A 16440-nucleotide genomic window follows, 5' to 3' on the forward strand; every position below is an offset into this window, starting at 1 on the left:
AAAAAAAAAACTTAAATATAAAAAAAAAATAAAAGCATATAAAAGTCTTGGTGTAGAAAAAAAAAAAAAGAATAGCAGGGAGACCATAACTCAAGCAGTGTACTATATCTTCTGAAGAACAGCAGGTAGATCATAATTCAAGGCAGTGTACCGTATAGACCATGACATGTTTCAAGGCACAGGCCAAGAAGATTTTGTACTTTTCCACCACTTGGCCCCTCTTACCCCTTCCCCTTGTAAAACATGCTATAAAAAAGCATTTCATGTTAAAAAAAAAAAAAAAAGAAATTAAAAAAAAAAAGAGTCGCTAGGCCTGCTGATCATTTTAATCTTTGATGATACATTTTTGTTGTGTGTTTAAGACCATGAAGGTAGCCAAAATTAACCACTTTTCTTTTCCACTGTCAAGGACAGATGAGGGTCTGGTCATGGCCTGGAAGGAGCCCTTAAAAACAAAACAAAACAACAAAACAAAACAAAACACCAACCCACTGTTCATCTATTGAGGATGAGTCAAAGGCCTTGCTTCACAGTAAAGGTCTCCAACTCTGACTTTTGTGTGCAGAGTGGGTCACTAGCTAGAGTCTACCCAGGAGGCGTAGTAGTAAACTTCACAGGAATTGAAAACACATCGTTTTTCAGTCTCTAATTTCTCACATGACGAAAGAAAAGCCTCAAAGAGCTTAGTTACTTTTTCTACTGAAAATAAATCAGTAGTAATGTCAGGATAGGAGGACCATTTCATTTTTATGTGTATGGGTCTGTGTACCATGTCCATGCAGTGTCTGTGGGAACCAGATCCGCCAAACTGAAGATGCTTGTGAGATGTTATACGAAGGCTGGAAGTTGGACCTTGGTCCTCTGTAAGAACATCTAATGCTCTTAGGTGCTGAGCCATCTACTCTCCAGTCCTATAGGAGATTACTTTCTCTATCTTACAAAAAGGGGTGCGGGAGAGAAAAAGCCTTATCCAACATTTGTTCTTTTTGTTCTTTGTGTAGCAAATATCATATGTTCTCGACCACAAGAAAATGTTTTTTATGTATGAAAGCTTCTGACTTTTTTCTCTGGATTAGAGAAATGATCCCTTAAAATTGCTTTGACAAGTCAAAAGGTTTGTCTTATTCACTAGCTGAACCTCCTGCACAGTTTGAAAAGGGGACTTGACTTTGTCTAACTCCAAAGTGTGTATTCTGGTTAGGATGGCAGTGCAGGTGGCTCTGTTGCCGGTTTCACAGCAGTAAACTGTGTCTTGTGATCTATTATCCTGACACTGCTTGCTCAAAACAGGACTTATCAGGGAATTCTGGCAGTCGATGCCTTTGCTGACAGAAGTGCATGGAATCCTGATGCCCCACTACTTCCTCTGCATATCAAAAATATTTCCCACCTTACTCAGCCAACCAGAAATACAAACAAGGGCAGATTATACCACTTCACCTGTGAACAGAAATCATTAGACAAAACGTAATTTACTATTATACTACTCTGATAAAAAAGAATAATTTATGTAAAATGGCTTTTTTCAATAGCTAACATTTAAAGTTTGTAGGAAATGAAATTAACATAGACAGAATGTATCCTTTTAGAATGTGCCTCCTGAATGTTCAGAAAAACTTACTTATTATTCTTTCCTGTATGTAACTCAATGGAGACTTAACATAAAAAGTACCTCAGAAGTATAAATTAAGAGACCAAAACAACTACCTTATTGCAAAGTGAAAATGAGCCTCTAAACCAGTCCTCAGTAACAGAGAGCCATGAGAGAAGATGGTGCTCATTGAAGGCAATGTTAACTTCAACTAGGCCCAAAAGCAGTATCTGTAGCCAGTGACTGACATTAGGACCCTTCTCCCCCATGCAGCTTTTAAAGGAATCAGGGAACTGATTCTGACCCCAGCGTATCTCTGAAGTATCCCAGACTTGGCCACTTTAAATGTTTCAGATTCTTTGTCTGAGCAGATCTGTGATTCTGGACTATTTCCAAGACTGTGTCCCTCTCACATTCCTGAGTCACAGTGAAGACAGCAAAAGCTGCCCTGGCCCTTGCTAGAATTAAAGGAAGACTGCTGTGTCTCTGTGAAGATTAATGGTGTCATGATGGACTCATCATTCATACAGAAACCTAAGGCATGGTAATAGAATTTCGATAGCACAGTAAACAGCACCAAGAACTGACAAAAAAAGACTACATGAAATTAAAAAGATTATGAACAGAAAAAGAAACAGAAAAAACAGACAGACAGCCCAATGAATATGAGAAAAAAAATGTCCATCTATACCTGAAACACAGGGTTAACAGTTAAAACATATAAAGGATGTCGGACATTAAACCAAAGAAACAAAGCTGCCAATCAACAAACAAGCCAATGATCTAAACAGTTTTCAAAAGAAGAAATCCAAATGGATTATGGGAGTGGGGATTAAGTTAGAACACTTCTCTAGCACACATGAAGTCTTAAGTCCAATTCCCTGTAGACTTGAAACAAAATGGAAAAAAACCCTCTATAAAACAAAACCAAACAAAAAACTGTTCAGTATTTCTAGTCATGAGAGAAATGTAAATTGAAACTATTTTGAGATAACATTTCAGCCCTGTCAGAATGACCATCAAGAAAGCAAATGACAACAAATGCTGGAGAGGATGTGAAGAAAGAGGAACCTTAGATACTATTAGTAGGAATGGAAGTTTATGTAACCACTGGAAACCCTAAAGGAAAATTACCATAAAACCCAGCTGTATCTGGGCATACACAGGACGGGCTCTAATCCTACCATAGCGACAAGTGCACTTCCATGTTTGTGGCTGCTGTACTTACAATAGTGAAGAGATACAACCAGTCTGGTGGCCGTCAAGAGACGGTGGACAGCAACAATTTTGGACATATACAAAATGGATTTTGTTCAACTATAAGAAAATAAGTTTCAGAAAAATGGATTGGGTTAAGAAACACACCAAGCAAGGATAGCCAGGATTATATACTAATTCCTGCCTCTAACTGTTAAATATGCATCCCCAAGGAGGAAATGGAAAATCAGTAAACTAAGGGAGTGAAGTGTTGAGGACTGGGCAGATACAAGGCTTTCCCAAGAACATGATGTACACAGAGAGGGGACATGCTGGACTGAAGTCACAGCTTGCATAAGACCTCCTGATACCAGAGTTGTCTTCTCATATCTGTCTTCTCTATGGTCCTCATCCCTGGCACTTCCCCCTCACGACCCTGCCACTGAGAATGACCTGCTGGTCCAGGTCAACCTACTGCCTGAACAGGAACAACCAAGTACAGTAGAAAGAGAAAGTGCAGCCATAATGCATAGACAAACCCAGCATCACACCACAGGGACCACCTGAAGGAAGAGGGGCACACTGCAGGGTAGACATGGGCAGTGGGATGCTAAGGAGCACTTGTTTTCCTTTAGATGCTTATAGAGTTTCACATTTTAGTTCTTGTCATGTATTGCTAAAGTCCTAAGAAAGTTCTTTATAAGGTAGGCCTGGTGGCGCAAGCCTTTAACCCTAGCACTCAGGAGGTGGAGGCAGGCAGATCTCTGAGTTCAAGACTAGCCTGGTCTATAGAGCGAGTTCCAGAAGGCACTTAGAGAAACCCTGTCTCAAAAAACAAACAAAAATACCAACCAACCAACCAGCCCCAAAAGTTCCTTACTTTTATTTTAAAAATATGCCCTTGGTTCTCTAAAATGGTTCTATAAATTTACATATATGTGAACATGTAGGTAAATGTTTAAGGACAAAATATCACCTACAAGGGCCAGTGGGTTTCCAATTGATGAGTTTGTACTGGAATTTGACTACAGATTATTTACCATAGCATAAAGTTGAGTAAATTGTAATTTAATACCCTGTATAGATCTGGTCAGTCTCCTCCAAACAGAAGGATAAAAGGTAAAATTAAAGAACCAAAACTAGGGATAAAGAGGTCCCTAAAGACAGGAAAGTAGCATCAAGTTTAAAATTATTTTTGCTTCAAAGTATGAGAAAAAAAAATTTTTTTATTACAAAATCACCAAAAATGGCTCCTACTCTGAGTCAAATACCTCTACTGCAGCAGGTCCCTTACAGACAGATGTATTAAGAGAAAGAACACAGCTGAGTGTTTGAGTGTTGTAGCAGTGGCCACATGGAGAAGGACAGTGCTGGCTCCAGAAGATCGCAGTGCCAGCAAATGACATCGGTGGGGGGGGAGGGCAGCCACTCAGGGCACAGTGATACCCTCAAAAGGGAAAGGGAGCCAAGCCAGACTTATGCAGGCAGTAGCACAGCAGAGGGGGTGAAGGTGTCTGCTAGGGGTGACCAGACATTGACAACATCATAATAATAGAAGCTCTGAAATATCCTCTCAGGTCTTCCGACCTCCACCCTCCTCTTCTTCATTTCTGCACATCAGGTTTTGCTAGCTCAGACTTCTAAACTAATTCCTAAATTCCTCTCTTAGATGCTGCCAGGGCTAATGATAAACAAAAGAGCTGCTGTGCCAAATTGTCCTGTGCTGTTTAAGCCAAAACGCTGACTCTGGAGGATGGAATTTAGCCTCCCATCTGAGATTGAAGTGTGTTTCCTCTCTGTGTGTCCTTTAAACACCTCTCCTAGGTCAGACAGGACCTTTGGCTCTGTGACAGGGAGGAAAACAAACAGCCTAAGAGACAAATTCAAAAAGTAAAAGCTGAAGCTGAGCTGGCAGCTCTCCTCTGTCTTCTCTCTGATGACCACCTCTGGGCTCAGCTTCCTGGAGCTGAAAAGATGTTTATTTTATAATTTTAATGTTTTGTTTTAACTTTGATGTTATTTTTACATAATATACAAAACTAACAAAAAAGCTAATATTTTAGACTGATAGACTAAAAAAATAAATCAAAACATAATTACAGTCGCTGGATTAAATATTTGCTAAGATTGGTTCTACTGGGTCTTCATGACTAAAGAATAATTATCCCAAAACAATTATCCAATATATGGAGAGAGAGAGAGAAAGAGATTGTTATATGTTTACAGAATAAAACTAAAAGGTTTCTGTAAATTATAAAAGGTCTGGATAACTTACTTGGGTTACAAAGGTAATACATACAATATTAAAGTTTTTAAGGTCTAATATAAATGATAAAAAACTAGATGTATTTAAAAATATTTGACTATTCTAATATTACAATATCAGACTGGTAAAACTCATTTTCTGATGTTCCTCATGAGGTGCCTGTACTGTTCCCTTTAACTGTTCGGCCATTCCTATTTGTTTGTCATTGTCTATATAGATGTGTTCCTCTTGTCGGTATGACCCACAAGCGTTGTCTCAGGCCAATTCATTCCTTAGACATTTTCCAGTTTCTCATCACTCACATGTCATCCTGTCATTGGATGGTCATTTTTAGTATGCAATGACAATTCAAAACCCTGATTTTAAAATTGAATTCCCTCTTGGGTGGCATGTTCCATGGGTCTAAAGAACACTGTGCCTCTGAATGAGGTGCTGGTTGACTGTCCTGGAGGTGCTCTGTAGTAGCTTGAATGAAAATCTCCCCTATAGGCTCAACGGGAATGGCATTATTTGAAAAGATTAGATCAGATGGCCTTGTTGAAGTTGGTGTGGCCTTACTGGAGGAAGTGTGTCATTGGGGATGGGTTTTGAGGTTTCAGATGCTCAAGCCTTTAGATCCAGATGTAGATCTCTTAACTACCTCCCCAATATTGTGCCTGTCTGCCTGCATGCTGTCATGCTTCCTGTCATGACAACAATGGACTAAAACTCTGAAACCATAAGTCAGCTCAGATTAAATATTTTCCTTTTTACGAGTTGCCCCGATCATGATGTCTATTAGACTTTATTAAGACATTAGGCCTACGTGGTCTGGATGAAGACAGTTTCCTAATATCCTACCCATCTATTACATTGTCTCCAAAGAAAAGGCTCAATTGGACTTCTGGCTGTTAGCCACAACAATGCATCAGCATGAAGACATTCTTTTTATGTTTGAAATCAATGCTTGTTAACCCTCCATATATATTGCTGATTGGGAGTTCCTCTATTCCAAAAGGTTGAGGGGGGGACTTCAAAATTACCTGTATCAATTGTTCTCTACTTGTGTGGAGTCCCCCTCCACACTGACCAAAGATTTGTTGTACCAGTTACAGGGCCTTAACCTCCTTTACTCCTTCAGCCTTCATTCACTATTGTTGCCTGAGGGGACACCGTTCCTTGTCTATAGCCAGGAGCGTGTTTGGCATAAGACATAGCTTGTGCAAAACCTCCTGACCCCAGTTTTTGTCTTCTCATTGTCTATCTTCTCTACTGTCCTCATCCCTGCCACTTCCCCATCATGACCCTGTCACTGAAGAATGACCTGCTGGCCCAGGTCAGGGGGTGAAGCAAGGGAAGACAGCAGAGCAAAGTAGAAGTGGGGAGGACTGGGGAAGGGTCTAACAAGAAACGAGAGTCAGGGAGACAAAAGGAGTGGGGAGGACTGGGAATCAAAGAAAATAAAATATGCTTATGAAAATTCCATATGAAAACCTACTTCATAATTACATATATTTATAATTATATATTAATTTATAATTAATTGCCGGGCAGTGGTGGCGCACGCCTTTAATCCCAGCACTTGGGAGGCAGAGGCAGGTGGATTTCTGAGTTTGAGGCCAGCCTGGTCTACAGAGTAAGTTCCAGGACAGCCAGGGCTATACAGAGAAACCCTGTCTCGAAAAACAAAACAAAAAATAATAATAATAATTAAACAGTATCAAACTGATAGCTATAATTTAGTGTATATGCCAAACATGATGGTAAACAATTCAGGTGTAATTTTTATAACATTTCTGAAGCTATGGTACCCTAGAATTTCACTCATAATCATGACATATTACTAGCATCTAAAATCAGAATGAACTGCTGCAATGAACTGAAAAAGAGTATTTTCTCTGGCCCTTCCATATAATGTCTCTGGTAATGCTCTTGTATGCTCTCACATGGCCAGTAGATAGCACTGAAATCTGTTAACAATACTTTGAAGCTCTGTGTCTAGTCTGCAGTCAAGGAGCCTGAGGAAGTCATGAAATGACATGCAGTTGTTTTAAGGCAAAAGATCTGAGGCCCTATCTCTAGTTATGAGGACATGAGAATGGCAGGTACAAGGGCTGGTAAAGCCACTTCTCCCACAAAAGAAACATGTGAAGAGTCAGAAATAAGTAGTGTTATTTGTACTTGATGATGTAGTTTCTCACACATTGTCTGGTGGCTCTGGGCCCAGGCTCCTGAATTCCACCCACTATTAGCTCCAAGGAGGCCTAGTCTATTAAGTGTTTGGTAAGCATTTGGCAAAGTCTACTCCAGACTGTAAGATGTTGGCCTATCAGGAAGCAGCCTTCTTCCCTTGTTTGAGATGTAGACTCAGTTTTTCATTTAACTTCCATCTGATCTATATCCAACAGTTGAGGCTTATCTGTGACTAACAAAGGAAAAGCAACAGAGGGAGCTGCGGTTGCTCAGGATGAAAAGTAAACCTCCTCGGAACTGGCAGAGCAACAAAAACTCTGCTAAAGGAGGGGTTGACAGTTACTATAAAATCAACACCAGCTCCTGAAAGGTATCAGCAAGCATTAGCCTCAGGCAGTCTCTAATTACAAGTGGGAGCAACAGAGACAGGTTACAAGAATTCACAGCTATACTTCAAAGGCACATCCATGCTTCCTTCTATTATGGGGAGAGAAAGAGTGGTGTGTGTGTGTGTGTGATCCTTAGCTCTGCTTTTCCTGATTTTTTTTTTGAATGTTTCAAAACCATCTGAATATTGAGTTAAGTCATCAAGCATGTGGCTAGGTAGCAATACCTATTTTGCATAGTTTGGGGTAGAATACCAAGTTCTATTTAAAGTGATTATAAATAGTAAACTGTATCTTAAACAATATACACTGAAGCTACTGTAACTTGAATAAGCTTATTTAACACCTAAAGGAGATGTTTGGATTGTTAGTGGATGATTAAGGAATTTATCCAAAAGGCAGAGAGACAGAATATGTAGATATTTTGTACCTTGATGTCTTCTGACAGAGGTGTCAGTTGTTTTCTGTAAATCTACTCATTTGTTGTTTTTAAAGAAAAAAAGTTTTCATGCATCTTCAGAGCTTGTCTCGTAATATCGAGTCTGAGCGTTAGTATCAGTTTTCAATCCTCTTGGTCCTTTGTGTATATCATAGCTTCCAGTTTTGTGTTTTCACGGGATTTCCATGTGAGAATGTGTCTCTCTGTGCCTATATCTGCTTTCTCTTTGGGTATTTTCCTTTGTGTTGTTTTATACCAATTTGTTTGTTTTAATCTTATTTTATTATCATTCCTTAAATGTCTGAGACAGAAAGGGTATAGATCCAGATGGGAGGGGATGTAGGGAGGAATGAGAGGGAATACAGGGAGGGGAAGCAATAATCAAAATATATTGTTTGAAAAAATATTTTCAATGAAAAGAAAAAAAAGTCTTGACGATTGAGGGGTGTTTCCTAACAACCTTCGGTTTTAAGTCAATCTATCAGTTTATGAGTCTATCTATCTATCTATCTATCTATCTATCTATCTATCTATCTATCTATCAATCTATCTATGGATCGTACATGTGTGGGTGCCCTTGTGCCACAGAGTGCATAAGGGATCATAGGACATCTGGATTCTGGAAATAGAACTCAGGTTGTCAGCCTCAAAATGAGCTTTTACCCACTGGGTAATTTTATCAGCAAAACCTACCAATTCAAAAAATAATCATGAAATTTAAAATGGTTTTTAAAGATACAGTTCTGACTATGATCAGCCACACAATTTTTCTATAAAAACATATATTTGCTGTTATAAAACACAGTTCACAGGATATTACCTGTAACTCAAGTAATATATACACAGCCATTTTCCCCTACTTTTTGAGATGCTTTTTTAAAAAAAAATTGATGGGCTGGGGAGATGGCTCAGAGGTTAAGAGCACTGTCTGCTTTTCCAGAGGTCCTGAGTTTAATTCCCAGCAACCACATGGTGGCTCACAACCATCTGCAATGGGATCTGGTCCTCCCTTCTGGCCTGCAGGCATACGTTCGGGCAGAACATTGTATACATAAAAAAAAAAAAAAATCTTTAAAAAAATGTCAAAAAAAACTTTAAAAAAATTGACAATGACATACTGGGAAATGATTTTTATGCCCAAGACTCGACTTGTAAACTAATCAGTGAAGAAAGACAAGTGAAATGAGTTCTCATTATATAAGAAAAAGTTATTCTTCCATGAATGGTTCAATGGCTCAGCAGGTGAAAGTGCTTTTTGCAAAGTCCCACGGAGGGAGTAAAATCCACAGAAGCCATGGAGGACAGAAATAACCATGTTCTTCCTCTTCTGTCTTACACACACACACAACCACACACATACAAATACATATAAACACACACACAACCACACACATACAAATACATATATATATAAACACACACAAACACCACACACACACACATACATAAACACACACAAATACATATACATAAACACACACACATATACAAACATATACATGCATACAAACATACATACATCAAACACACATAAAATACACACATACATGCGAAGACATGAACAGACATAGACACATACATACACACACATACATACAAACACATACACACAAATAAAAATTTTAAAAAATTATGTTTTATTGATTCTTCTTCCTCCATATTATCTTTACTCAAGTGTTTAAAATAATCACCCTGGGACTTGATCAAAGTAGGCAACAGGAATAAAGAACATCTCTAGCAAAGAGAAATACATGTTTTTGTTTGTTTGTTTGTTTTTGTTTTGTTTTAGACAGGGTTTCTCTGTGTAATAGCCCTGGCTGTCCTGGAACTCTCTTTGCAAACCAGGTTGGCCTCAGAACTCAAGAGATCCACCTGCCTCTGCACCATCATACCCAGTCTGAAGGACAATTTTTAATCTTTGCTAGCCTTGGAAGCATATGACTGAAATTGCAGAAAATTCTGGTTTCCAGAGCAAAAGGGCTGCAGGTGTGCTCCCTGACAGTCTCTGTGAGGTTGGAGTCTGGCCACAAGGCTGGCTTTGGCTGGTTTTAACAGCTTTGGAACTGTTGACAGGTTTCAAAGTAACTGCTTAACCTCCTGAAGCTCAATATAGAAAACATTTCTCAAAAAGACTGATTTACTCATTTCAAAATGATTTACCTGTCCTTAGACTATGTTTCCAGTTTTGTTTGATGACTTTCTACAACTCCAAGTTTCAGATGCTGAGTGTTCCTTCAACCTGAGGGACTGTGCACACTAAGCCAGCACCATATCCCGTGAGCCCCAGCCCTTTTTCTTTGCCACATTTGATCATTCTCCAGTTTCCATGTGGATCATCTGTGCGTTCATTCCATTCAAATACTTTACAGCTACTGTGTTTTATTTTACTATTTTATTTAAACTGTGATTCAGTACATTTATTTATTATTTATTTATGTATTCTTTGTAAAATCCCCAGTAGCTAACACAAGGTTTTAAATAATAATGATATTTGATATTGTATTGGCTAGTTTAACGTCAACTTAATTAACAAGCTAGAGTCACTGGAAAAAAAGGGAGCCTCACCTGAGAGAGATCTCCAGGATCAGGCTGTACACAGCCTGTAGGGCATTTTCCTAATTAGTGATTGGTGGGGAGGGCCCAGGGGAGTGGTGTCACCCCTGAGTTGATGGTCCTGGGTTCTATATGAAACTTGGAGTTATAGAAAGTCATTAAACCTGAAAACATAGTCTAAGGACAGGTGGCAGCACTGCTGGGAGTGATAGGAAGGAGTTAATTTTTCTTTTCTTCTGTCAGCAAAGTTAGCTACTGTCCCATATTACACAATTGAGCAAGCCATGTGGGACAAGCCAGTTAGTAAGGCTCCACCAGCTTTGCATCAGTTCCTGGCTCCAGGTTCCTGTCCTGCTTGAGTTCCTGTCCTGACTGCCTGCTTTGATAAACAGTGATGTGAAATATAAGTCAAATAAGCCCTTTCCTCCCCAACTTGCCTTTGGTCATGGTTTTTTATCACAGTAATGGTAACCCTGGCTAAGTCAGTTATTAACTAGACAGTTAAGACAGTGCAACTAACTAGACAGAAACATCTTACTATAATAAAGTCCATCTGTTTCTACCCAAGCAGAGTCCACCTAAACTAAATTGTGTAATTACAGAAAGGATCCAAAATAGAACAATTTCAACTTCTCTTTGGGTGCCCTATTTGATTACACCTTCTATCTGAAGGGGTGGGGACACAAGGAGGCATTACCTTAGGCATCCAGTGACATTGTAGAATATATCAAAGTCAAGCAAGCCATTGGCTTTGGGGTAGTCTCCTTCCGGCCACCCTGAGAATGGGATGATGACACTTTCTGTCAAGGCGAGCAAGGCTTCTGTTATCATGAGATGCTTGAGTTTATCACTAGAGGACAAGTTCCAGAGCAAACCTAGAAAGACAGGCTCAATGAAAACAGTGCTCAAACTCATGGCAAGGCTGTCAACTTAGGACTGAGAACAGGTATTTAAAAAAGGATGTGGGGCAGAAACCCGTTTGATGCTAAGATTCCTAAGAACCTATTACATAATATGCAAAACCATGCAGGTTCAAATGAACCAGAAGTGTGAATAAAACAGTTTGAGTCTGGAATATCCCCCACAGAATCATGTTCTGACGCTCACCTCCCGTTTTGGGAGGCTGGCTGGAGGAAGGTCCCTGGAGCAGGTCATTAGTGGATTATTGCCTCCTTCCCCTTTCTGTTTTCCACCATGTGAAGAAGCAGCTTCATGACTCCAGGCCCAACACGATGGGCTAGATTTCTTGATGCTCTGAGCCCAAATAAACTCCCTTAAGTCACTGTTGTTTGGTATTTTATCTTAGCAATAAGAGAAGTAATGACACACACTTAAGCTTCATTGCTGTTTCTTTTATGGACTCTACTACAAAGCTAATCTTATCGACCTAACATACTCTAGCTAGAGGTGAGAAACAACCCTCTTGTAACTACTGTTTCAGTAGGTTAAAGGAATTCTGTCTTGTTTTTCTCTACCAGAAACACAGGGAGGCAGCAACATTCCTAAGCGCCACTCCTCACTACCTGTAACCTGGTCCTTTCTGTCCCACTTACAGCAGGAATAACTGCACAACACTTTTCTCAGTCTACTGCAGCAGCTGCTCAAAACTCCTAGTTAATGTTTGTTAAGTGATGGCCCATGATAAGATTTCTGCCATCCCTCAGGATTTGCTAACCTTCTTTTACACTTCTTTTAGAGTTTGGCAGTGAAAAACAAAGAGCACTGCCTTTTATGTCTCCACAGTGTGATGGTCAGAGAGTCACATCTCCTCATACAATGCTCATCTTCCCCCTGATGCCATTATTAAAGGGAAAGGTTGTGTAGCCAACCAACCAGAAAAAAAAAAATATGAAAATACCAGGTTGGCTGGTGTGGTGGCATATACTTTTAATCCCAACACTTGGGAGGCAGAGGCAGGAGGAACTCTGTGAGTTCAAGGCCCACCTGGTCTACAGAACAAGTTCTAGGACAGCCAAACTAGACACAAAGAAACCCTGTCTCTCAAACAAAACAAACAAAACAAAACAAAAACAAACAAAAAAAAACACAAAGAAAAGAAACCCAGGTTTTCCAGGGTTTACATACATACATAGAAACTAGAGCTTGGTGTTGAATGATAACAGAAAATTATATGTCTGTGTTGGATTTTTAAAAATGTAGCTTTGGTACCCAAATGCTTCTCAGTGGAGGAACTATGGACCTACACTTTGCAGTGACAATGGCCTTGCCCATGTGTAACGTTGTCTTGCTATCTTTGTCTCTAATAGGCTGCTCCAACTAACTGCCATCCAGGAAAGGGCAAAGAGGTCAGAAGAGAGAAGGGGTGATTCCACCTTTCTTATCTCACTCTCTTCCACCCTCTCAGTCAGTAATTCCTACCTCTTAAGTGTACTGCAATGAAAGTGGAGATATATAGGATGTCTACTTTATGATAGGTGATATCATCTCCCCTGATTTTAATGACTAAAATAATGGCCTACATATCTCTGTGTACATTTGGCCTAATCAATTAAAACACATTAGGCCTAATGCTTCAGGCTTAAACAGTTTGCTTTGGCTGTGTATAATTTTTGAAACAGCAACCAGATTTTCATGCAGTCTACACATAGCTTCGATTAGATATGGTCACAGTAGGACTGATGTCTGCTGGGAACAGGATTTCTGGACTTCAGGAAGTCTTTTCCTGATCAAACTAGCATTTGGGGTTAGTCAGGAGCAGTGTCTCAGCCGTGGGTTCTGCAATACAATGGCTTCATCCCTCTCACTTCATCTTAAGAGGCCCTGGAAGGGGACAGAAAGAATAAAACTCAGAAGGTAGTTGGAGACAATGTAAAGGCAGGCCTGAGGTTGAGTTCTGATTAATAAGCTACAAAAGAAAAGAGAGAAACAGGAGAAAAAGCCAGAGGGGAATGTGGGGGAGAGGTAGGGCTGCATGGGTAAGGACTTCCTTGAGTTCAAAATAAGCAAACAAATCAACAAGTTTCTCTGCTTGTCAGTGGCTTAAAAATCTGATGCACAGTGAAGTTTCCTCTTTTTACAAAGAACCATACAAAGTATTCAGTATATCTTACATAAAAACCAAAGAGGATTACCTTGAACAAAGGGAATGGAATTTTCCTTTAACAGTCGATATATATCCTTCTTAGACAGGCATGCCACACTATATTTAAACAAATATATAATTTAGGAAGTTTTGTGTAGTTTTAAAAAGTTAATATAGGTTAATGTATACCTAGGTTATGGTCACCAAATTTCTGGATGGCATAACATCAAAGGAAAAGTATCTTTGGAGATATACACATACCCTTCTGCACATACACAAACAATTTAGTAGCAATCAGCTACAAGTAGGGTTAATTCCTTAGCACATAGTTGAAAGATGTCACTATAAAGATGATAGGGTCACTATATGTGGGGATGCTCAATGTCCAGTCACTAAGAAAGGCTAGGTTAAGCAGATCAAGACCACCCTCTATGGTTACAGAAGGCAAAGCCAGAATCAACAGCCGAAAGTCTTAAGGAGGGAGATTTTGGGGGAACCAGCAGACCTTGTAGAAACCTTGTAGAAACCCAAAGACTTTGTAGCAACCAGAAAGACTTACTCAAAAGATCCTTCTTTATAACTGGGCTGGGTATAAAATTAGCTCACTTCACACCAATATGTTAACAAGGATTTCTATCCTTAAGTTAGTGTTAGATTGGATGTCTGCAAAGGAACCCAGTGATAGCTCAGAATCTGGGCTGCACTCCAGCTTTACTGCACCAGAATCTCAAAATAGATTATAAAAATTTATATTTCTGAGTAAAAGTTGTGGGGCACCTACATTAAATACTCTATAAGACTGGTTGAAATTTCAATGATGGCGGTTGAGTTGGGTATCAAATTATCTTGAGATATCTTTAATCCATTTAATAGCATGCTATTAGCTACCTCTGTGTATGACCTAAAATCCCTGTGGCTCGGTTAAAAATCCTTCTGTAATATACAAATAGACCCCAACTTCTATTCAAAGACTAAGAGTGTCATCAGAAAGTATCTAAGATTTCCAGAGACTTCTTCACTTAGCTTTAACTTTCCCACCTGATGTTTCCACCCTTACTTTGTTCAGTTATTATCAAAGTTATTCATGAAATCATTACCACACTAGACTACTTGGGATAACCTAACTCTGGGTCCTAGGACATAGTGGTATTATCCAGCTCAGAAAAAACTACTCACGCTCTTTGTGATGAGAGCTGTGCTTTTGTGTGGAAAATTAAATGGTTTCTTTCTGGACATGGTGCTTACAATCCTAATACTCAAGAGAATGAGGCAAGTTTAAGGCCAGTCGAGGCTATATGGCATACCTAGGGAAACAATATAATCCCTAAAATCCCCAAATTTTTGGTACTACGTATAGCAGTGAATTAGTTAATCCGCTTTGGCTCCCAGTGGGTCACATGTGTGCTGGATCCAGATGTACCCATCCAAGACCTCTCTGGATTCTCGAATGAAACATGCACACACACACACACACACACACACACACACACACACACACCAGCTAATCTTGATATGCCTTGACTAGCTCAATGGCTGGTCATTTCTATTTCTCCTAGTGGCAGCTAGAATACATTTCCCTCCAGTATTCCTGGCTTAACACCTTCTAAATCTATGTTTTATCTTTGCTGCCCTGTTACCTTCTGGATAGTGCCACACTCCCCCCTACCCCCCATAGGGCTGCTTTCCTTTTCCACCTACATTGTTGGATTTCTCTTCTGCAGGAATTGAGTCTCATCTCTCTGACTCCAAGTCATCTACAACTAGAAAAGCAATGGTCTAATGATTGCTAATATATATAGTCTCATGACTCTGAATAGATGTCACTTAAATGATTACATTTTTGATTCAGCAACATAATATTTAGGGTTTAAGTTTTTATTTGTCTCTATTTTAACTTCACAGAAGTTTACTCACAGAACCCAGGTCTCAGTCTCTCTCTCTCTCTCTCTCTCTCTCTCTCTCTCTCTCTCTTTCTTTCTCTCTCTTTCTGCTGAGGTCGGTCTACCTGCTTTCTATCAATAGGTACTCATTTTAGCCAAGAAGAAAAAAGAAAACTTATTCTTGTCAGTAATGATAATTTAAATGCATAGCAATTATAAGAATTCCACTGTCCATAAGTTTATGGCCAAATATGATGATATAAGAAAAACACTGAGAAACTGGTAAAGGGGTCTTACAGCTATTAAAACACATATTTTACTAATATTGTCCACTACAAGAGAAAATACCGTTACTTAAGTAAATCCCCTTTACTTTAACATAGCAAAATCTAGATTTTTACAGTGAAGACAAAGTGCCATCTTCACTGAAGAATAAGGGCCAGAAATGACACAGACAACTGAGAGCAGGCCCAATAAGATGGAGACTCACATTCAGGCATCTCACCATGTAAATGTGGCTATGTTAGGCCAAACAGTCTCTGAGACTTAGCAAGACTTATATTTAGGTTTCTTACTTTGTACAAGTGTCTATATTAGGAGAATCTCTTTCTGAGGCATACAAAGCATGTTCCAGAGCTAAAGGAATCATTTAGGGCAATTTGCGTCAAATGCCAAAGAGTCACTTCAATACAGTTAATACAATTAAATGTCCTCCTGTATGGAGCTTTGGCTTGTCCTCCACCCCTCAGCTGTACATATGCCCTCTGATGCCTGGATGGCTGCTATGGCATCCGCACCACAGGATGCTCTTTGACTTGAGCCTTTCATCATCTGTACAAGAAAGGTGTAGATTAATGGATTATTTTCTTGAAATTACCCCCTCACCCAAGTTTCCCTGCTACTATGTATACTA

General features: G+C 39.4%; 1 protein-coding gene across 1 annotated transcript in view; it reads right to left on the reverse strand.

Annotated features, from left to right (window-relative positions):
• Positions 1-16440, reverse strand: part of Pkp2 (plakophilin 2) — an 88392-nt gene that overhangs the window by 26984 nt on the left and 44968 nt on the right. The window contains exon 6 of the mRNA XM_028778259.1: positions 11302-11479. Within this exon, the coding sequence (XP_028634092.1) occupies positions 11302-11479 (178 nt within the window). The remainder of the gene's footprint in view (positions 1-11301; positions 11480-16440) is intronic.

This window comes from Grammomys surdaster, unplaced genomic scaffold, assembly GCF_004785775.1.
Source record: "Grammomys surdaster isolate TR1022 unplaced genomic scaffold, NIH_TR_1.0 331, whole genome shotgun sequence".
Lineage (NCBI taxonomy): Eukaryota > Metazoa > Chordata > Mammalia > Rodentia > Muridae > Grammomys > Grammomys surdaster.